At 39.7% G+C, this 23587-nt stretch overlaps 1 protein-coding gene across 6 annotated transcripts in view; it reads right to left on the bottom strand.

The window, feature by feature from the left end:
• The window catches only part of LOC118321628 (cyclin-dependent kinase-like 5), a 35410-nt gene that overhangs the window by 9646 nt on the left and 2177 nt on the right, over window positions 1-23587 (bottom strand). For 5 of the 6 annotated variants that reach the window (XM_035653034.1, XM_035653038.1, XM_035653039.1 and 2 more), the window contains exons 2-11: window positions 23301-23521; window positions 21649-21683; window positions 6927-6972; window positions 6657-6793; window positions 6420-6540; window positions 5711-5770; window positions 4210-4300; window positions 3903-4092; window positions 1403-1483; window positions 369-535 (exon numbers count right to left, since the gene is read on the bottom strand). In XM_035653034.1, the coding sequence (XP_035508927.1) occupies window positions 369-535; window positions 1403-1483; window positions 3903-4092; window positions 4210-4300; window positions 5711-5770; window positions 6420-6540; window positions 6657-6793; window positions 6927-6972; window positions 21649-21683; window positions 23301-23364 (992 nt within the window). In that variant the 5' untranslated portion in view covers window positions 23365-23521. Of the gene's footprint in view, window positions 1-368; window positions 536-1402; window positions 1484-3902; window positions 4093-4209; window positions 4301-5710; window positions 5771-6419; window positions 6541-6656; window positions 6794-6926; window positions 6973-21648; window positions 21684-23300; window positions 23543-23587 lie in introns of all 6 variants that reach the window. The other variant, XM_035653035.1, reaches the window with a different exon arrangement.

The raw sequence follows: 23587 nt of genomic DNA, 5'->3' as shown, positions 1-23587 counted from the left end.
TGCACTTTTATGCATACTGTAACACCTTGTTTGTTTTATTTGCCATTCATAGTTTGTTTTACTTTATTTCTTCTGTGTTTCTGCATGTCCATGTTTTGTGTTGGATTAAGTATTTTTCTCTTTGTATCAGTTTGTTTTTCTTGTGAATAAAAGTGTGATATTTGTAAGTTGTTTTCTGACAGAATGAAACCAAACCAAAGGGTCTGAATCCTCTAATAAAGGGCAATTCTGTAAAAATGTCACTACATGATGACTGCCGCAGATAAGGCAGTCACATTTGCATAAGAAAAAACATACCGACTTATGCATCCAAACAACAGGGAGACACTGACAAGCTTAAACTTATAGTTATAGTGCTCACTGCTGACCTGCTGGGGGTGGTGTTGTCTCCATGGTGAGGTTTTCTCTTGGAGGAGCGTACAGGTGTAGGTGTGGGTGGGCCGGGCCGCTCCACCAGCCGCAGGGTCTGGAAGGCGTGGTGGTTTAGGCTCTGCTCTGTGAGAAAGCGCTCTGTCGGGTTCAGCAGTAGCAGGTTCTAAAGCACAAACACACAGAGGGAGCCTGTGAGTCCTCGAGACACCCCGAATATCCCGACCTTGCATGCAAACTGAAACAGTCATGCTATTATGAGTCATCGCCATTATTATAAAAGTCAGGCTGCTGATACATTTAATTGTGTCTTACAGACACCAAGAAAGCCACACACTAATGTGAAATATGATTTATGACATTTTCTTTTTGATGCTCAAATAAATATGTTTAACAATCTGTCTCCATACACTCAAAATAAAACCTGTGAACTTAAGATAGTTTGTGAACTCTTGAGTTTATGTAACTAAAATTTATAGTGGCAGCTACTTTTCTCACTTTCTCAGGAGAAACAACAGAACTAATAAGAGAGACTCCTTGCAAGCCAGACAACTTTGCATTATCAATTAAGAGACATTTTGTTAAATTAATTTCTAAACTCAACTCAAGAAAGTCTGATTAGTAATGAGAGACATGCCTGTCCTTGCTGAAGTCAGTCCTGAGATGACATTATGTTAGCAGTGAGTCATTATCTACTGGGAAAAGCGCAAGTGCACAAGCACAGCCCACATTCTTGACATAGAGCTCCTGTTTACAGTGCAGACACAGCAATAACAGCAATGCTGGAACCAGGATATGAGCTGAGAGATGCTAAAGCAGTGAAGAGGCATCACGCAGTCACGACGTAAACACAACGATAATGATGCAATTATCAGATGACAAGTTTATGAAAATTGGAGTTATTATGGTTACAGAGTAGCTTTTTGTCATGGTGTGTAAGCAGGAATAAACAGAAACTGATAAAAAGGTGGAAATACAATCATCTCTGCAGCAGAGCTGCTTTTCAAGCTTTGCCAGGAACTGTGATCCCTACCTTCAGCAGGTCGAGCAGGGCTCCGCCGATGATTCCCAGGTATCTTCGCTCCAAGGTTTGGGGGTGGTTCACAGCAGGGAACTAAAACAAGAAACAGTGGATCACAGTACAGCCAAAAATGTAGCCACAACAAATGTCCAAGTGATAAATGATCAAACAATCACTACTTTGCAGAAAGACCAGCAATATCAACCACCTGTACTTTGTATGTAGAGTAGAGGAGTATGTGTAATCAACTAGTTTTCATTGTAAGTGATGTTATCTACCTGAACTTTAATATTAGTAAATATAGGGAATATTATCTTATTAAAAATCCTCAGCTTGAAATGGTTTCTTGATACAAATATCTGGAGGTTCGTACTGATATGAAATTAATTAATTAATTTAATTAATTAAGCTTTAAGGTACTATAAGATTTTTTTCATTGGTTATAAAACAGTCTTGATTTAATACTGATGCCTTTCTATATAATTATTGTAAAAAGCTGCCGGGTAGGATTCGGTCAGATTCCCCCTAAAATCAATGGAACGAGGCAGTGGAGACACTACCGCTTTTGTCCCCAGTGGGACCAGAACTTCATATGAAAAGTCTGTCAGTTTGTAGTTGCTTTAAAAAAGGCACAATCTAGGTTGTATGTCTTCAGGAAGTCAAAGTACTTCAAGGTCAGTAAAAGGATACTAAAATCTAACAATGTGGCCTGTGCCATGCTTTATCGTGCTATATTTTAGGGTAACAGCATTACTGTCAATGACAGGAATAGGGCTGACTCCTGATACTATAGTCTTTATTTGAAATCCCATAAAGTGGTTACTAGTCTGTAGGGTTCATCAGAAAATGTTTTGGAAGCAAACCACACTTTTTGATTTTAGAGGGCAAAAAGTTAAGTGACCAGTTGAGGATGCTAAGACACTCCAAACAATGGTTTATAGGGTCATCTGTGAGCATAGCTGTTAAACCTTTGAAGGGCATGTGATGCCTTGCCTGAGAAATGGGTTGTACTTTTGATATAATTTGTAAGGTTTCATTGATGTATTGCCTGTGGTAGGCCTTTTTTTATAAGAACTGCCTGATTGTATTAAATAGGGTAGGTGGGCTGCTGAGCTACACCAATGTCCTCCCAGAACATTTGTTACTTGTTATTATGTTAGTGTCACTGCTGTTGTGTGGTACGTCTTTGTTGTCTGTTGTCTGACTTCTATCTTTACTTATTATTACTTATATTCCCCTCAGGGGACTCATTTTAATAAATTATCTAATCTAATCTAGGTTAGCATGTAAGTATGATGACCCTCTCGTAAAACTTCTACATTTGACTTTCTCCTGCAGATGCTGCTACTCCTGAAATTACATTCTGCAAACCCCATTGTCTGACTCAAAAGAGCACTGTTGCATGTGCTTTCTTCCACATTCAATATTCCTGTCAACCTTTCTTTTTGACATGATTTTTCTTCTCACTATTGTGAGTTTGCTGGTTGCCAAAAAATGTCCAGAAGCTGTTGTTTTTACATCACACATTTCCTAGTGTTGCAGAAAGCACACCGTAGGTGGCCAACATGATAAGACAACGATCAAACATCGTGTGTTCACTCACAAGTGTTATGTGGTTTCTTGCTGGTCATGCATTAATCTTTTTGTGTTTTTTTTTGTGTTGTTCCTTCAAACACCATTCTCATTTCTCATGGTCCTGTCTGCTGTTATTACAATAATTATTAACTATGTCCACAAATCAGTGAAGTTTACTGGCAGGGTGAGTCTCTCTGATCACTTAAATGACGGCATAGAAATGTTGTTTATTTATTTTTCCTTGAGCAAGTACTAACAATAGCAGGTGCTAGATGTTTATTCAAGAAGCATCCCTGTCTGACATGTGCCTGTCTTACTGGAGGGAGCATTTCACTTTAGAAAAACAACTTAAATGTATTCATGAGCTGGAATTCAGACATGAATTTAGGCTCTGTTCCAAAATACGTTCCCACGCCCATTAACTAGTTTTTAAAACCCACAAGTGTCCCAAATTTAAAAAATGCAGCATTATCAAGCAGGGTCCTTATCAGCGGGTATTCACTGTCAGGTATTCACAGAGGGGCAGTTTGCTAACTAATAATTATATCCTGAAGCGTGGGCAGACAAGAGAAGGGAAGGACGACCCGGGTCTGTTGTACCACCAGCCTGCCACAGAAGACTTATCCCAGCCTTCCTTCACAGAGCATACAGGATACATGATACACGATGAGTCATTGTGATCCAATCAGTCACGGCACAGCAAACTCAGCCAGGAGAAGAAAAAAAAACAAGCAGAGAGTGCAGAGACATAGCGGGGAGAGAAAATAAATAAGGGAAAGAGAAAAAGAGGAGGAGGAGGCAGAAAGAGACAGCAAAGGAGAGAGAAGATCAAGGCGAGAGCATTGGAAGAAAAGCAAAGGAGCAGCAATAAGAGCAACATGGAGGGGATGGGTCAGCAGAGCGAAGCGTAGTGAGGACTGAGGTAAAGATGTGTTACCCGCAGTCCGTGGAAGCGGGGGTTGTTATAGAAGAGCTTCATCTGTTCAGGTGGCAGGGGTCCCAACACTTTCTGGATGGTAAAGAGCTGGTCAATCTCACTCTCTCCGGGGAACAGAGGCTGCCCGTCACTCAGCTCTCCTAAAATGCAGCCCACTGACCACATGTCCACAGCCTTCCCGTAAGGTGCCCTGGGACCAGAGATTTAAGGGGTTGGTGATTAAGGCCAGGCATAAGAATAGCTACTGAAAGGATATGTCAGTGTAGTGACCGAGTTCTTGGACGAGGTTAAAAAATACCGGACGTACCCGAGCAGGAGCTCTGGAGAGCGGTACCATCTAGTGGCAACATACTCGGTGTAATTGGCATCAGTCCCCTCAGAGAGATTACGTGCAAAGCCTGGAAAGAGAAGACAGAGGAAGCAATATAGTATAATGAGGAGCTGTTTGATATCCTCTACATGCTGAGATACCTAAAAATTATTTAACCCGGGCACCTCTCTGGACACTCATTATGATTCAGAGGTGTACGTAATAAAGTTGTTGGGTTAAGGAAAAGTTGCACTCATATAGGAAAGATGATGAGTCCTCTTGTGACACACGAGACACACACTGGTAAAAGTGGTCAGTGGTCTAGAAATGATCTCGCAACCCCTGTGGGGGTCTCGACCCACAGGTTTAGAGTCACTGATCTAATAGTTTGAATAAAGCGGTTCTGCTTTTGGGAAAATATGTTTGTTCGCTGTGAAGCTACAGACAGGAGGCTGTTAGCTTAGCTTAATCCATACAAAAAACAAAGCATGAAAGCATGAGCTTCAGTAGGTAGAAAACATTTTTTGAGTCAAGATAGTTCCCTGTTTACAGTCTATGTGCCAAGCTAAGCAACTGGTTATATCCATATTCAATGGTAAGATAGGAGAGCACTGGTATTAAGCTTTTCATCTAACTCACTGCCAGAAAGCTCAAAGACTTTAACTATTTGGGTAGAAATCTGAATTCATTTTTATAATCCTGAAGCATGACTATAAACTATATTGAAAACATATTATATCATGATCTATAGTTCTCAAGGAATAGTAAAACAGACAAGAGAGTGATATCAATCTTCTCATCTAATTCCCGTCAAGAAAGCAAATAAGCTTGCTTCTCAAAATCTCAAACTATTCCTTTAAAAACTCCAAGGAAATAGTACCACTAGTGAAACTAAAGTCCTTGTAACGTGAACAATAAACCGGCCCAGAGTGAAAAGACAAAGCTGTTAGCACGAGCTTTTCATTTCCAGTTTGGGCATTTATCAATCTTGCTTGTACTGACATTCAAAATCAAAACAACACAATGACAATAAATGTGCGGTAAGACAAAGTCCCAAATGTAAACCTTCAGAGCGGGGTCTGTTTGGCCTATGCCTGTTCTCTCAATGCCTTTGGCTGACACAGAGCAAACAGCAGGTCTTCAGTCTCTCACTCCAGATTGCTTACATGATGTTGGCTATGCCATGTTTTCCGTTTCCCCCGTTTTGTTGTGGCGCTACCAGATTGAATCAAAGCATGATTAGCCTCTTGTTTTCAAACACGTTTCCATTAATTGAGATGAGGGAAGAATGCACAGCAGCAGCAGCCTGAGAACCAGGAGAGATGGCTGCACACAAAGCTTTAGATAACCGGATGAAGCCTGCCTGCTGCCCCTCTGAAGCACTGGTTTCAGCCAAATATAGTCTCTGTTGAAAATACTCCTTTTACATCACAGCTTTGACTGTTTGGCCACCTTCCTTACAGCTCTTACAGTGCGAGTGTTTGATAGAGGTGCTCACCAAAGTCACATAACTTGAGGACGTCATCAGAGCTGATGAGAAGGTTTTCTGGCTTTATGTCTGAGGAGGAAGAACACACATATGAGGGGCATCAGTGTTACATCATCACTACACACATCATTCCACCACCACATCGTCCTCTGTTTTACTTAAAATATTACATTTGTTTTACAGTATGTAAAAAGCAGCAAGCAAAGAATCCAAGAGATCAAATTCTATCAGTGAAAATTCACAGATTGTAAAGACAAACCATAACTTATACATCAAATCCCTGAATAACACTGTCATATGTGTGCCTGGATATACCACGGGCCATTTGGATGCATGCTCTGTTGCATTCAGTACGCCAAAAGCTCACATGGGCCATCTGGTTTCCTGCTCTGCTGCCACTGTTTCACCCAAAAGCTCACATCTTGTGAACAATAAGAAAGACCAATGAAGCCACTGTGCCATGAGAGTAGTGAAGAGTCAGAAATATACATTTATAGTATTTTATACCAAAATTGTAAAGTATTGTTTCTAATTCTCAAAATCTAAGCACAGTTGGTGTCAGTGGTAAATGTGGACTTGCTTAAGCCTCTTCCAGCTTAGAAACAAATATGGACATATCGCCTCGTCTGTGCCTCACTAACACTGTCACACCCCTCGCCATGTTTTTATAATGTCTCGTAATAAAGCAAAGGAAAAAGTCAGGAAAGGGAGATTTTACCCCGGTGAACTATGTCGTGCTTATGGCACCAGTGAATTGCTCTGATTAACTGGTAGATGTAGCTGCGAGCTTTCTCAGTCGGCACACCGTTGGGTAACTCCTCGAGCAGCTCAAGCATGTTCTAAAAGAAAAAAAAAAACACCACCAAAAAATCAAGATGACCTCCACAGTAGGTGACAGTAACATAAAAAAATCACTCAAGACCTTATAAAGGAACGGTCTGTAGGTGAATCTTACCTTCTCCACATACTCAAAGACAAGATATAGCTTTCCTCTTCTGCGGAAGGCCTCTTTCAACTCAACAATGTTCTCCTGCTTGAGGGTGCGGAGCATCTTAAGCTCCCGTAGTGTCGTTTCTTTAACCTCCTCATTTTCTGTGAGGAGGTGAGATAGAGGGGAAATCTGGATCACAGTGGGCTCACGGGTAGTGATAAAGATGGGATGCCTTCCAACAGAAATAAAGATGTTGAATGGTTTGACAATAAAAAAGACTTGTTGTCCTCTTACCTTCACTGTCCTTGAATTTCTTAATGGCCACAATTTCATTGGTCTCCTGCAATAAAAGCACAGAGCAACTCGTTAGAAATCAATCTTGTTATTGCTGCAGACAATACATCATGGTAGTGGGAAAACACAACAGAAGAGACAAAAACACATATAATAGTATTACTATTGCTGCTTTTACTACTGCCACTGCTGGTGATAAGAAGTGTAAATGTAACACTGTTTTACATTCAGTTGTGTGCCCACACAACTGAATGTCTAAAAGAAATAAATAGTTTAATCTTTAAAACAAACACATTTGTTTAAAATCAAATTTGCAAACACCGATTCAAACACCAATTTGAATAGAAATCAGCATTCACGATTGACGTACTGCTCTCAAACTAACACCTGTGTCTGTACAATATAGCCCACTGGTTCCCGACCTGGGGCTCAGGACGGGGTCAGGTCACGGGAGGAGTCTAACAATGATCACTGGGCACCAAAAAGGAAATTTAAAATTTGGCTATACAGATTTTTCTCTAATCTTTTATTTTTTCTAATTATTGTATAGTTTTACCTTTTCAGGCTTTTTCTCATATTAGTCAATAAATCGACTAGTGGAGTGACAAAAAATGGTATATTTCTTTATTCTGATAAAGAAAATGCCAAACATTTGATGGTTACAGGTTCCAAATGTGAAAATGTCCTGCTTTTCTTGGTCTCACATTCAACGCTTTGGGTTACCGACTGTTTGTTGGACAAAACTAGACATCTGAAGAGTCACCTTGGAGTCTGGGAAACTGGGATGGACATTTTACACTGTTTAAGTCAAGTTTTATAGAGCAAATTAATCAAGAAAAAAATGAATTAATAATAAAAAATTGCTAGTTGCAGCCCTAGTATCATCTGAGAATTGCCGCAAGGAGACTTCTGAATGATTTACTGCTGAACTGTAGTGCAACTAGGACTGGTGCACCTGTTAAAGTGTAAAGCTTGAGAAAAAATCCTGCAAAAACAATCTGTGTCACTTGTTTAACGACATGAAATAATCAGCAATACACAGAGCAAACAAAGATATTAAGAACTAATCACCACTGAGTCACTGTGTTCCTGAGACACTTCTCATCATCCCTCCATGAAATTCTCTGTGAGAGACGCCCCGCCACTAGCCCCATTTCTCGACATGTCCTAGTTAGGGCTGGTATTTCTGCCTATGGCTCAGAGCTGTGCTCCAGTTTCCCCCCTCAGAAAGCCAAAGGCAGCATCGCACCACTCCAGCATGGATCACCGTGAACAGTGAGCCCTCCTCCCAGCACAGAGGAATACAACATGACTCACAGCAGGGTCAACTCCATGAGCATCACTGTACTGTGCACATGCAAGGTAGCCTGAGCGAAGGGACATTATATACCCTGCAGGCTATACATTAAATAACCTGGGATATGTCAAAATGTTGTTAACTAATCGAGGAAATGAAACCTGATTAGTAGCTACAGTGCATTTCAACTAACAAGGATCAGAAGAAATTGTAATGTGCATGTACTGTATATGTAACTCTTTACTTATGTAAGTCTGCACACAGGAAGTCACTGTACCTGCCCAATAAATAGGTGCACCTTGTAAAGGTTTGCACAGATTAAACAAACATTATATGACGTGTTAATTAGTGAGTGCTGGATGAATGATTGTTTTCATCTTTGTACAGAGGCAGGTTAGCTGCTTCTACCTGTTTCCAGTTTTTGTGTTAAGCTAAGCTAATTACTTGCTCAGTCTTCACCAATAACTCACCATTAAGCAAAGAAGCAAAGTCACTTATTTATGTTGAACTATTCCTTTAAAATGCAGTTCCTCTACTGGCCACTAAATGTAAAACCTCCCTCTAGAAACACCGAATCCAGACATTGTGATCTCAGTGGTTAATTCCTAAAGTGTGAATGCAAAATTACAGATTCATTAAAAAGGAAATAATTTTTAAGAGAAGTGATTGTTTAGTTGATTGACATGTCTCAGTTCATTTCGCTTGGTAGCTCGTGCCTGCTTGTCTCACTTCAGGTCTATCCAAGTTCCGCTGCCCATTTGCCAAACAGCACTACGCCTAAACCCAGGCATCAAAACACCCCTTCGGAAACCGACTGCTGACAAAATGTTTTTCATCACTGCATTCCGGTAAACACACACTTATCAAGGCAAAAGGCTGAAGAATAATTAGTCAGATGAACGAATGTGCAGCACTAAAACAGCCGTGATTTGCGTCTGAGACTTGAAGGGCACATAAGTGAGTCTTCACATAGAGCATCATCCCCACCTGAACTAAATACCACCCAAACTACCCAAAAAGTAACTTCACAGCTCCAGAGACCCAAGTTAATCTGTTTACAGGACATTACACCAATCATTTCAGTCAGTTCAGGTTATTTCTGCTTCAAGCTCAAACCACAGAAAGCATGCAGTCAGAGTGGTAGGAGAAAACAGACATTATAAAATCAACACCACCACACTGATCTCTCATTTGTTCAAGTAAGTTTTGCAGTTTATAGTGTGTGCATGTTCACGTTGGAGGGATCAGTGCAGTACACCAGCTGCTCTCAACCTTTTCGTGTAACATTTTATTTTAAGCTCTTTAGGAATTCCCATGTGGTGATGGACTGTGAGGCTCATTTGTGTGGGAGAGAAACCAAGCTGGGTAAATTGTTATTTACTATGTACATACTGTCCCTCTCCAAGGACTTGAACAGCACAGATTAAGCACTTGGGTCAAACAATACCACCTATTCAATACCTCCTAAAGCCTTAAGGTACAGTATCTATATCCCAAACACTAGGATACGGAGGTAGGTAGGTTTTATCAGCTAAAAGATAATATAGTTTGTTGCGTGTGAACTCATATGTACCTACGTTGAAAAACACTGTTGCAGCTGCAACCTGCCCTACAAAGGTTGAAACTTTCTCAAAGTAAAGGCCCTTCTCGCCACACCCAAATCAGTAACGCCACTTTTTGCCTTTGAAAACATCTGAGAGAACATCTGCTGTGACGTCGATTAAGTCCTGAGTAAATCTTCAAAGTGGGGACGCAGTCAGTTTCATAACTTTGTAAATATCACCCACTGGAAATGATGAAAAAGCACATAATTAATTACTGAGTAATTCATTGTTCATAATCTTTATTAAAGCAGTCATCTCATGTGTTTTCCAAGGCACAATGAGTCAGTGGAGGATGTAGTCATGCCTCTGCTGTGTAACATTCCTTCGTGCATCATGCTGTCGTATTTTCATCTGGTTTGAAGAGCATGCTGCCAAACGACAAACACTGAACCCAGCATTAAGGGCATCAATTTTGTGTCAAAGGCTGGCTGTTGCACAGAGCATAACATGATCAAATTGCCAAGATCCCATGTTATGTCACTATTTACGCTGTCCAAATAAAGAGATCAATCATGAACTGCTTGGCTGTGACATTTGTTAATAACAGCCTGGTGGATCTCTGGGATGATGAAACGCTTAGAGTGGAAAGCCAAAAAAAAGTACAGTTGGTAGCAGGGAGATTACCTCAAACAAAACACCAAACAGGCACTGCAAATGTGTTTCTGTTGCAACTCAAACTTTTCCTCAGCAGATTCCTCAATAAATACATGTATACACAACGCTACCTGTAATGACAGAGTGCTTTCTTTTGACTCACTGAGCATCTCTGAACCAGCACTTCATTTAAATGCAGAGGACTGCAGGTGATATTCAATGTGATAGCAACAAAAAGACCCCAAAAGTCATTGGAGACCACACCTGTGGAGTAAGCAATGTAAATTCATTCACTAAAAAAGTGACAAATCTAGTAATTTGCAGACTGCCTTGTATTAACGGTGACAATTGGGTTTTATCTGTATTTTGTGAGATATATATGAATGTTCCCTATATATGTTCTCATATGTGCTAGTATTACAAACGAATGTATTCTTACTGACAGATTAATGAAGAGCCACATCATAAGGCACAAAGACAATAGGAATGACCAAGTATGCCATTTGTTGCCAACAAATCCAAAAGCAAAGCATTTCTCATCCATGCACAGGAGCTTTTACTCAATGTAATCTGTAGGGATGAGCAAGTACACCTTCATCTGTCTCTCTGTATGTTCAACCACCTAAAATATCTGCATCCACATACATACATTAGAATGGATGGGGCTTAAAACGGATGCGGGTGGAACTAACTAGAAGTTGGAAGTTAAGCCTGAAATGGATACGGGTTGAGCAGAAATTTCTATATTTACTCTAACGATACTCTTACGAGTATGTTATCGGAGTACTCGCTCAACCCTAGGAATCTCAAACTGCAACATCAGTCCTGTAGGGTTACTAACAGTAACATGGTTGTCTGATTATTATTATGGTATATGTCTTTACAAATCAGACAAACACAAATCAACCAGGGACGGACAACGAGCAAGAGTCAAAGAGAAACTCTGAATGAATGACTGACGAAACTGTGCCAAACTGCCTTCTATATGCAGCATTACAACATAGTGCTTTACATCCATCGTTTGTATTACAATGTAGCTAACTGTAACCAGAAAGAACTTCAGAAGAAAAGCACATCCAGGATGTGATTCTCCAGTCACACATCAACAGGTGGGTTGGGCCTGACCGTCTGCGTTTGACAATGCTGTAGAATTAGACTAGAAATAGCCTTCGTCTATCAGGGGACAATGCCGACTTTAACATTCAGACAGGAAAAACGTGTGTCCCCTCTGTCTCTCTCTCTGGCTCCTGATAGGACCACATAGACAAGTGCTCCACTCAAGGTGACCTATTTAATGCTGGATGTGAAAGTCCTTTTTTCCTTTCCTGTCCCAGTTTCTGTTCACTGGGAGCAAAAATAACTGTTCCCTTCAAAGGGGGCGGATAGACTTTTTTCCCCTCCACTAAATAAATCTAGATGTTACTGACAGCCACTCAGCTTATTTAGGAAGAATCAAATTTAAGCCTACCGCATCAATTCTATTATCTGTTGAAAAAGCGCCATCGGTTACGTAACCTAAAAAAATGAAGATGAAGCAATGCTAAAATAAAAGGTCAATTAAAAAAGGAACATTTATGATCAAGATAGGACAAACAACAGATGACTGCTGAGCGCTGGTGACTCATTTGATGCTACATGGCAGCTCCTAAAACAGTGTGGTATCTCCGTTTAACAACTCAAAGTCACAGGCAAAAGCAATGCAAACATTAAGGGATCATTTCCAGCAGATAATAGATTTCTTCTCAGCGGGCAAAGTGATATTAAGTATTAAAGAGTAATTATTCATGGATCACACAGAGCAGAATGGAAGAAGAATTTTTACATTTTACAATTTACAACACATACCGTTTTAGACTACCCTCACACACCACAGGTAGTGACGTCACAGCAGGTATTGCTTGTGTGTTTGTTGACAGGAAATGCTCAACACCAGTCTCTATTCACATTTTGACGACTGTTTCAGCAACAAGGAAGTGCTCCGATTCTATAGTTGTCTCTTTTAACTTCCTGTCTATGAGGGAAGTGGGAATGTGTCATGCTGCTTGTGACCACCTGTTATATTTAGAAAATATATTACCAGCTGTACAATAAACACACAGAGAGAAAAAAAATGTTTAACACTTTCTCCTCAGCAGTCCTATATAATATATTGACCATTAGCAGTTGCAGCGGCGCTAATTACATAATGTCTCCTGCACAACAGCAGGATCAGCTACTCATGTTATTATAGCTATCAGCCAGGGAGACTTAATACAATATGTACAGTACAATATACTACACCCAGAAGCCAGTTAGCTTAGTACAAACAGGAAACAGCACAGAGGGAAACAGCTAACCAGGCAACCGGGACTCAAGGAAACTTGTTACCTATGCATAGAGCTAGGCTGTTTCACACTGCTTCTAGTCTTTATGTTAAGCTAAGCTAACCAACTGCTCACAGTAGCGTCATATTTACCTTACAGACATGAGAGTGCTATCAATATCCTAAAGGACTACTTTAGGCGTCAGCACTCCTTTTTCTTTCGGCCATAGACACAACATTAGACACAGTTATTTTACCGACTCGCAAGCTGGTTAGCGCTGTAGGTAACCAAAGATTTACTTTTTAATCAGATATCTGCGGGCATCTGGTGGCGTCAGCCCATATGACCTCCTCATGTGGACGTGAGAACTTTGAGAAATGTGCAGCAGGCTGTGTGAACAGGACAGAAACCTTTGACTCGTGTTTACTATAGCTGGCACCTGGAGGTTAAAGGACAAAAGCAGAAATAAAACAAAACAAAAAAAGGTTGCATGAGGTCAGTAGACAGTTATCTATGGCTCTCTGCCTTTTAATGTGGATGTACTATTAACAGATTATTTCAAGGGATTATTTAAAAGTTCAAAGAGAGGGAGATATTTTGGTGATTCCTTTGTTCTTAATAAAAGACAGAGAGCAGATAGATGTAACCCTCCGCTGAAGTATAAATTTGATTAAAATTTTATATGTGTGCACAATTCATCGGCTTAATTGGTAGAAGAGGCAGGCACAGTACCATTTTAGCAGACACATAAGACAAGTGCTTGAGGCTGAGAGCCATACTCCACAAGAGGAACATATACAAATATTAGTGTCTGTTGATCTTATTACCAAAATACACCACGAGGATGGTGTTTGGTGCATTAACAGGTCATGATATATGGTTTTATGATGGCTAATCATTGCAAAAATGACCACTGCCTGGATTGTACACAGTGCTTCACCATTGGCTGAACATGTTCACTAAGAATGGCTCTGTGCTGGCATCTGTCTTTAGCCCCCAGGGCTTCTGTGAACCTGAACCATGCCAGGAAAATACAACCCTGTGCCATACTGGAGCTGCCAGGAGCCTTCACCATAAGACGCAAGCATTGCGCCTGTAGACTCTTCTTGGCATGTGCCACATATGTTCTCACTCACTTGCTAATAATAGGATGACTGATGTGATCACGTGATGCTTTCTGCAGCTCAGGAGAACACTTGCTGTGCTCTTTGCTCTGAACTCACAAATTTGCCTGTTTACGTTTAATAAGGCCAATGCAAGCTTTCCACAGCGAGTACTGTCCTCTGCAATTAATGAAAGTGCTGACTTGTTGTATAAAGGAAATTTATTTAATTGTTTACTTAGCTGTCTGTTTCGCCACGCATGTCAACTAATGCATGCACATCCCTGTCAAGAGGTATTTCCATCTACAATCAACTCAAGCTGATGTCTTTCCCTTTGATTTTCATGCCTACATCACATTAGCTTCTGTTCTCGGGGAACATTAAGGTCAACTTGCACCTGGTAGTACAGTAAATGTGCGATTGCATTGGCTCAGTTTTCACACACACAGAGTTTCATTATCCAGAACCTTTATTCGCTTGATTCTTAGCTTTAAAGATGCTGCACTTAGGCTACATTCACACTGCAAGCAGTGGCCCAAATCTGATCTTTTCAATTCTGATTTGGACAGCTTTCATATGTGGTCCAAATAAGATACAGGTTTGAATTTTTGAAATTAGACCTCAGTGTGAATAAATCATATCAGACTTCATGTGACTTATAATAATGGGAACAGAAAAAACGAACAAAAATCAGAATTAGCGCTTGCAGTGGAATGTACCTAAAAGTACTGAACCTATGAACTTTACATAATACAGCAATCTCATACTACTTGTCATAGTTAGCGTAAAACTCATAATCATCATAATGAATGTAGGATTTGCTGTAACAAAGTCAAACACTATGATCTACATTATCTATGTTTACAGTAGTTTAAAGTAGTTAGTTAAATGCAGAATATCACAGGGAATCCTAACTGTACATTATTTCAAATAATAGAGCATGCATGCAACATGAATCAATATGTTATCGGCATAATAAACATGCTCACAGCTATGCATTTACACCTGTGGTTTATGTGATTCCTGTCAACACTGTAATGGGATCTTATTTTATATGTGCAGTTTGTCAAGCAGCCAATTAGGTAAGGAGGTAACGCGTCTGTATACTGTCAACAAAAACAAACATGGCAGGCCTACGTTTGTCAAAAGCGATGTTAGTGTACAGCCTGTACTTACTTTTTCTTTTGATATGGAAAGGAGCCATCTTCTCTGTTTTTTTTTATAGAAGATGACTCCTCACACACCTGCTCTGCAATCTTCTTCAAGATATCCCTGTGTAGCAGGCATCGCATACTACTATGAACCACAGATTTTCTGGGTGATTTGAAGGGCCTTTCATGTTGTCCTGGAGGTTTAGACATATCTGCACCCATGACCTTTCTCCTCTGTGGGCAGATACATTCTCAATGGTGCAAACTTTACTTTAAGGACTGCTTTTACACTTGTCTGACGGCTGGGATCCAGTCATAAATAGCCATAACACCTCCGCAGCCATGACCAGGGCTTTTTATAAAGAAGCTTAATTAATTCTATAAATCTCCTACAATTAATGGAAACATATGACAGATAATTCAATGCTTTAAATCTTCAAAACTGAATCATTTCAGAGCACAACGGAGAAGACAGAGCCTTGATGCTGTCAATGTTTTACCTTTCTGTAGTCAGAGTGGCTAGGGAAAACCAGTTCATGGTATGATAAGCACATTCAGGGTGATGCCGTGTGCATTCCTAAGAGGTGTTCCACGTTTAAATAAATACTCACCGCAGCTATGTTTACCCTCTCTCTTCTACATTTCCCATACTTTCGGAACTTTCAATGACCATGTATAAGCCTTATCCAGGATTTAGATTAGCTGCTAGAGAGAGGCCTTTGTATTCGACTTACTTCAGAGGTAAGTTTCAACTTTGTGTGTTCCAGTTGTAAATCAACAGGTCCCAGAGTTGGATGGGCAGTCTTATAATAGCAGTCTACCTGTGAAACTAGTGAAAGTGTGCCACATTGTCAAGGACACTAAAAAAACAACTCAATTTACAACTTGAACTGTTTCTTTCATCTTTGTTTCAATTAATTTCACAGTATTGTTTCAGCTAAATTTTTCTGTATACGCCAGAGGCCAATATACATAGATTAATATTGTATATTATGTATATTATGTTATAAATACATTACATTTTGGGTAAACACAATTTATCCTCTCCCTAACTGTCACAATGAAACACAAGATAAACTCCTGAATTTTGAGCCATCCCTACTCAGATAAAGTGTAAATATACAGTACTTATTTATGACAGAAGATTCTGTTTTCTTTGAATTTGCTGTATTACTACAACATGTGAAGAACACGTGCAGATATTTCTAGTTTTAGTCCACAAACAATTTGTCAACAGAGTCAACAGAGCCACGTTAGCGTGCTCTGTAATCTACCATAAGCAAACATGCCTTATAACATGTTCATGAACTCAAGGTCACACTGGAGCAAGCAAAAAAGGGTGGTTTCCACTCTCAGTACTGATACTCCCAGTTTCGTCAACACAATGAAGTAACAAGTGAAATACCAGCACCCTATTACCAAGTTCACAACATAACTGCAACATAGCTGATATTGCATCGCTGAATTAAACACACAAGCACAATGAGCAACCTAAGAAAGAGTCTTCTGTATGATATTATTCATGATGTTTACCAGGTATAATGTTTACCATAGTAACAATCTTAGTTTAGCGTATTAACATTGCTAATTAGAACTAAAGACAATGCAGCTGATGCTGATGGGAATGTCATTAGTTTTGCAGGTATTTGGTCATAAACCAAAGCATTGGAAAAACACTGGAAATTTTGACCTCACAATGGTGCTGTAGGGACAGTCAGGGGATGAGCAAAGTGGGGAGTCCCCCAAGAGGGGATCACTAAAGTCTGTATATTAGTATTAATCTTCTGAGAACCATGAATGTTTGCACCATCCTGGAGTTGTTGAGAAATATCGCCTGGACAGAACTGGACTGACTGAGAGACCAACATTTGCCATCCCTAGAGCCACACTGGTTCAAAATCAATTGATTTTTATTTGTGAAATCTATTTTAGGAAAAAAAAAGAACAGGTGCATATTGAATTTACCAATGTCCTCACTGATACTCCACTAGTATGATGAAGATCAGGGACAAAGGCCTCTTAATTAGCTTAAAATGAATTAGCATAATTCATAGGGTTTTATCAAACATCAACAGGCAAGAAAAAGACCTGAAGCATCCTTGTGGCTCAGCTGGCAAAAGGTGCATATGCAGTTACAGCATCCTTGAATATAGTTTCCCCATAATTTTCTGTCATCACACCACAATAAAACACTGCATTTCCATTAGAGAGTGGGCAGAAAAAAGAATTAGTGAACCCAAACATGTTCTTTTGGTGAACCATTTACATGGAAGAGGAATTAATAAAAGATGGGTCAGACCTACAAGACAAAAGCTTCTCTGTGTCCCAGTGTAGTCAACCCCTTTGACATAACAGCATTTTGCAGTTCCCGTCTGGGTGCTCTCTTTATCAAATAGCTGTGGCAAAATTTGAGTGGCAAGACTGAGTGAGGCAGGAGAGCTGAAAAACATTCGTATTTGTGGAAAAACACAAAAACTTTACCAGGTAACAGCAATAGCTGGACTTGTGAGGGGCTTCAACATCAAGCATCATATTCTATCAACTCTAGTCTGTACTCTGTCAGTTTTTAAACTGTGGTGTTTTCATGCGTGGCTCTGGCATTCTAAATTTAAATCGTCATTAAAAATGAAAACGAGGCTATTTTGGACCAACTGTCTGCCATAAAGAATTGAAGAGACACCGTTTTAACATACATTCCTCATAAATGTTTGTCATTATGATCACGTTGAGGAAACACAGTCTCACTTGCATCCAAGTCTTGTAGTGAAGTCCTCTAATAATGCCACAGCCATTACACACAGTGATATACTGTATATCATTTCAGCAATAATAGCCTATTATGACACTTTTGTGTAGGTCACATCTATTATCCCATTTGTGTGGTATAATTTGGGTATCAATATATAAAGAGAGTAACTCTTGCAGCAATATTAGTTGGGCTTGTAAAATTTTTTTTATATGAATCATCCACATACACTTATCTGCTTAGATTATACAGTTTACTACAGTGACAATGAAAAGATTATACCTGAAACCTCCAAATAATGTCATCAAAAACTCTGCCTGTGATCTTTTCTCTCTGTCTCTCTGCCACTAAGCCCAGCTGACTCTTAAGTCTGTGTAAATCATATGTGGGGGTATACGCACACAGTAATCCAGCAGCCTCTTAAATAGATTCAGATTATTGTGTGGAAATTGATGAATGCATACTTGTATCTCCATCGCTTCAATATCTGTCCCCAGATCTTTCTTGGATCCTGTTAAATACATGTATTGTATAAACCAAATTTGAGGGGCGTATCACTGGTGAAATAAGTATGTTCAGTGAGCACGAGCAGCTGCGACTCAGCAGTAGTTGTTACATTCAAATACAGCCATTTTCTCTGGCCAGTGCACTCTCCTGCCTATATACACAGCACCATCAGACCCTTGCTAAGCCTACGTGTTATTCCGCTCTGTAAGTGTCAACACATTCGTGTGTGAATGTGTGTGCGTCTGTGCATGAAGTGTGTGGTGTGCCCACGTCCGTGTGTATGCACATAATTATGCAGCATAGATCTGTGTTAGCCTTTGAAAAAACATGTCGGTTCATTCACACTAACAATTCAATATTTTCCAGATGGCACTGGTCCATATTGATCTGCAACCAGATAATTCATCCTCTTGTGCTTTTACACGTCGAGCAATAAAGTTACCAACAGATATTCTATCAAAACTGCATATATTATGGAATTTCCAACGCACACAAGGCCCACAACAAAGTGGCAAAATGTCAGACTTCTAAGGGAGTTCCTTTGTTATATGCAGGATAAATAATGAAATTGTAATGAGTTAATTAAAAAGAAAATTAGCTCTAGAAACTAATGTCAAATAAAGTATTGAAAACACAGCTAGCAAAACTCTCTTTAAATGTTTGTTTGTTTATAACTCCAGCCCTGTAACTACATCGCAGACAGTAACCCAGTAAACCAACAATCAGCACTGTTGTTGAGGAGTGCATTAGGATGGTAAAGATCAACAATGACTACCATTCACCTGTTACAAGGTTGTTTCATATGCTATCACTTTCATGTAAACCCTGTCTATTCTTATCTAAATAGAAGAGGAAGTAAAACTTGACCAGCAGCATTTTTTCACATGATGTTGATCGTTCTGTCCCAGCTTGCAAATAATTTAACATACAGTTTAGAGAAATTAGATTTTGAACTGATTGGTTGGCATTTGCACGATGAAATTATTTAAAGCTGCATTAAATGATTTTTTTGCCACTTATGGGCAGAGGAACACTGACATATTAACACTTTATTATCATGAGGAAATATCTCTTTAGCTGTGAACTGCAAAACTGGATAATCATCACGTTGGCTCATCACTACGAATGACTCACGTTACACATCGTAATTTAAACCACGGTTGATACAAAATATTGATCACTTTATCTTCTATAGTACATTAATAGATTTTCGCAAAAAATCAAGGTAACTGATCAACAAACAAAGCCACTATATAAGTAGGTCTTTTTTTTTGTTTTATGCATCAGCAAATGCACTGTGGACATATAAAGAATATGGTGTTAAGTTTTATTATATTAAGTTAAAAACTCAATTTAAATCAGATGATTATTGAGGCTGGTATCAAAATCATTATTTAAGATTTCTGATTATATATCAGCTAATATCAAACAGTGACGCACCAGCTGATGCATGTGTCTGACCTTAATGTTCTGATAAATCATCCAGACGTTGAATAAGTGTTCAAAAAGAAAGTCATTATTTGCTCTAGAATGATAAATATTTGCGATTATGGTGATGATGACGGATTTTCCCACATATAAACACAGTGAAGAGAGTGTTACAGACAAAGCAACCAGCTCCATCTGTTGTGTGGACCTAACTGAGGTCTACTGATGCGAGTTCTGTTGTATAAAATGAAGACATTGGCATTTGCAGCTGCATAGGCCCGGGATCAATCAGTGTGAATAATAAAGCCCAGTAATTATAGGCTGTGATTCCGGCTTACAGCAAGGCTTTCTTCTTTTTCCTCACTTCTGAGCGCTCGCTCAACATCAAGTCTGGTGCTGTTGTCTTTTACAATTCTGACACTTAAGCTAGCGTGCTTACATTAGAAACCTGGCTAATGGACACACTGAGTAAAGTCACTGCTGCAATAAACACTGTAATGAAGGCAGATGCACGGCAATTGCAGAACAAATAAAAACATCAAGGATTTTGATGGGGAAGGCTCAAAAAGTGTTTTGTCTGTTTCCTGCAGATCTCTGTAAGTAGGAGGTAGTTAGTCTCTCTTATTCATGCTGGATTGCTGTCAATTCCTGGCGCAGCCTCTTCCTTAAATGGACTGAGATGACAAGACTATTACTGCAGTGTGGGTCGTCTGTTTTTATGGTTTCCTTATTCTTTTTTTAAAAATATATATATATTTTGGGGCAGTTTTTATTAGATAGGACAGCTCAAGGTGAACAGGAAAGGAGGAGAGAGAGAGGGCATGACATGCAGCAAAGGGCCATAGGTCGGACTCAAATCCATGGCCGCTGCAGCAAGGACTCAGTCTTGGTACATCTGTGTCAGCTCTACCTGGTGAGCAACCAGGGTCGCCCCAGTTTTCTTATTCTTATGCAAAAAAAATGAACTGCTTCAAGATACTTCAGATATCTGCTTCAAGATACCTCAGATATCTGACAAATGTATTGCTATTCAAAGAGATTTCTCATCGATGGAGCCGAGCAGAGTGACTACAACTAATTATCTAGCAGTCCATGAGAGCCACTTAAGGCATCACAGTAATTCTAAGGCACACAACCATTGCAGTAAACTAAACTGGAGTCACCAGGCGCATGAAGACCACTTGCTTCAGACAAACCTCCTATATTAAAACACAGTGTGAACGACTAATATTCTCAATATTCAACCTTCAACAGGCAAAATGTCAACTAGCTGTATCCTTCTTTAAGACAAACACACAGTTTATCACACTCCAATCCCCATCCCTAGAGGAGAAGACTGGTTAGTCTATGTCAACAATGAAAAGACCAAAACCAACAATGTGTTTGTCTGACTCCCACTTCCCTGTGTCTGTCTGTGGTTCTCAGCCCCAAGCTCATTGGTTCCTACTGAAGACGTAAATTCTTTATAAATGGGTCATGAAATTTTTTTCTAAAGGCTAAATCCTTTCTTAAAAAAGCAGGACACTGTAGTTTTCAGCAAATGTTACTCAAACAGACTATTTTCAGCAGCGGATTAGCACACATTTGGTGCTCTAGTGAGTGCTTACAGCATCAGGACGGTGTATCAGGGACTGACTGAAGACAAACTACAGTGAGTGTAATGAAGGAACATGTCACCACGTGTAACGTTGTGGTTCACTGATGTGTTCTTAACAGATTTTGGTCAACAATTGAGGTCTATGGCACAGATAAATGAGCAATTTCAGGCTTTAAACAATACTTGCTAATAGGTGTTTGTATTGTTGACAATAATAAAAGCAGTATCATCGTAGTTATCCTTTAAAACCTTAACTGACTTTCTGGTGTAATACCTAAAACAAAATATAACAAGATATGGATTTGAAGAACAATTGCTGATTGGAAAGGTTTGACAAGACCAATAAGTAACAAGAGACTGAAGTGATTACATGGAAATTAATCAGATCTTACCTTGTGTCGGCACTTCAAAACAACACCATAGGCACCTGAAAACGAGAGCAAACAGTGTGTTTAACAGAGATTCACCACAGCTAATCTCTTAATGAATATTCATGTGTTCCAAACACTACTTTTGCCTTGCAAGTCGAGCTACCGCATTTGAAAGCCGACCCACATGAAATAATAACAAAAAAACAGCATGAATTCAATTGAAAAATGAACAATTCCAGCAGGATTTGGTTTTAAATCCTCTCCTTTTTAATACTTCTCATATGTACACATGAATTAAGGAAAAACATCCCCCTCTATAAAAGGACAGGTGGCTCAGAAAGTAGGACACAAGTGTTGGCAAGCTACTGTAGTTCTGATGTTATCGACCCTGGCAGTTACACACACACATCCCCGGAGGGTTCAAGAGGAATTCTTGGACTGAGCCGGCATATGATGAACTGCTCTGTGCTCCTTCACGAGCACATCAGTGCTGTGAGGAGTCGTTTTCTGTATTTACATTTACAATGTAGACACCTAAAAGACAGAAGTTGAGACAAGTGCAACAAATGCTGTTGCGCTACCACCTTTTGACTCCAATGACATAAAAAACATGACAGATCAGACAGGTGGTTTTGTATGTTTTAACACATTAAGTACAAACTGAATGTACTTGACATCCCTGCTGAAGAAGAAAAATGAAAAATGTTTATCGGTTGACTTCCTACATTAAAGGCAGTTATTGGTTTTCATTTATTCCAAAAAGCTATGAACTTGAAGGCACATTTCGCTGCCATTCATTTTTCCTCCTTAGATGAAGAACTGGACATAATTGCATAACATTCTGTGTATTTTTAATTGCTAGGGTGAGCCCACATGCTGCACTCAGTCCTAAAGGGTTTACAAAATTGACTGACCTCAAGATCACTGAGGAAAAATCTATGATGCTGAATCAAGTGGAGCGCACTGTGCCATTGAGTGCAAAGGCAGTAAGTAAAGCTGGACTGGAAAACTTCTACAACTAAAAGTGCTGACTTCCTTCCAGACCGACTCATCTTTGGACAGGCACTCAGCCTTCAAAATCCAGCTCAAAGTTTCCCTGTGTCTTCTAGAGACACATTATACACACATTATAAAACTTCTAGGATGTGGGAGTACGAGTGTAAAAACTGGGACAAGTGGGTGGCCTCACCTCAGGGCCTCTGCCACTTCATATCAACCAAGTGGCTCAAGGAAAAAGAAGAGCCATGAGAAGCATTTCGGGGGGAATTTAACTATCAAATCACCCTGTCCCATTTATATTTACAACAATGAAGCTGAATCATCCAAGCCACCTCTTCATTTCTTCAGTAACAGCACAGCAGTATGAATTCAGGTCACAGTACCTACCTTCAGTTTTTTCATGTTAAAAATCTTCCTGATGAATAAATATTGAAAAAATTGTCCTTGACCTTTTTGAGTTGACTTGTCTAATCATGAACAACAGATCAGGCTTTTAACGGCCCTGTTCCACGGGCAAATTGGTTATAAACAATCAAATGATTGCTCACTGAAAAACCCTACAACAAATTTGTGGGTGTACTACCTCACATGAAAAGCTGTTGCAGATTGAAAATGTACAGAAAATGCCTTTCACACTGTAACATACTGCAGCGGCATTAAATGAGAGCGCTCACCTTCACCCACGATCCCAAGGACTTCAAATTTATTCATTACATCACCGATGTCAGGGATCTTCATGAAGTCAAAAGGTATGTTGTGTGAGGCGCATGGAGCTCAGGCGGAGGGGGTCCAGCTACAGGAGGGCGTGAGGCGGCTAGCTGTTGGCTCCTGATGGGCGTGTGCCGGCTGTAAGCCATAATATCCAATACATGCCTTCTTCAGTGGCTCGCTTTACCTGCACACAAACATACCAGATCTTTCATACACACTCACACACAGACAGACAGACAGACAGACAGAC

Source organism: Morone saxatilis, unplaced genomic scaffold (assembly GCF_004916995.1).
Source record: "Morone saxatilis isolate NCDOM2014 unplaced genomic scaffold, NCSU_SB_2.0 Contig12, whole genome shotgun sequence".
Lineage (NCBI taxonomy): Eukaryota > Metazoa > Chordata > Actinopteri > Moronidae > Morone > Morone saxatilis.
This window is presented reverse-complemented; position numbering and strand designations above follow the sequence as displayed.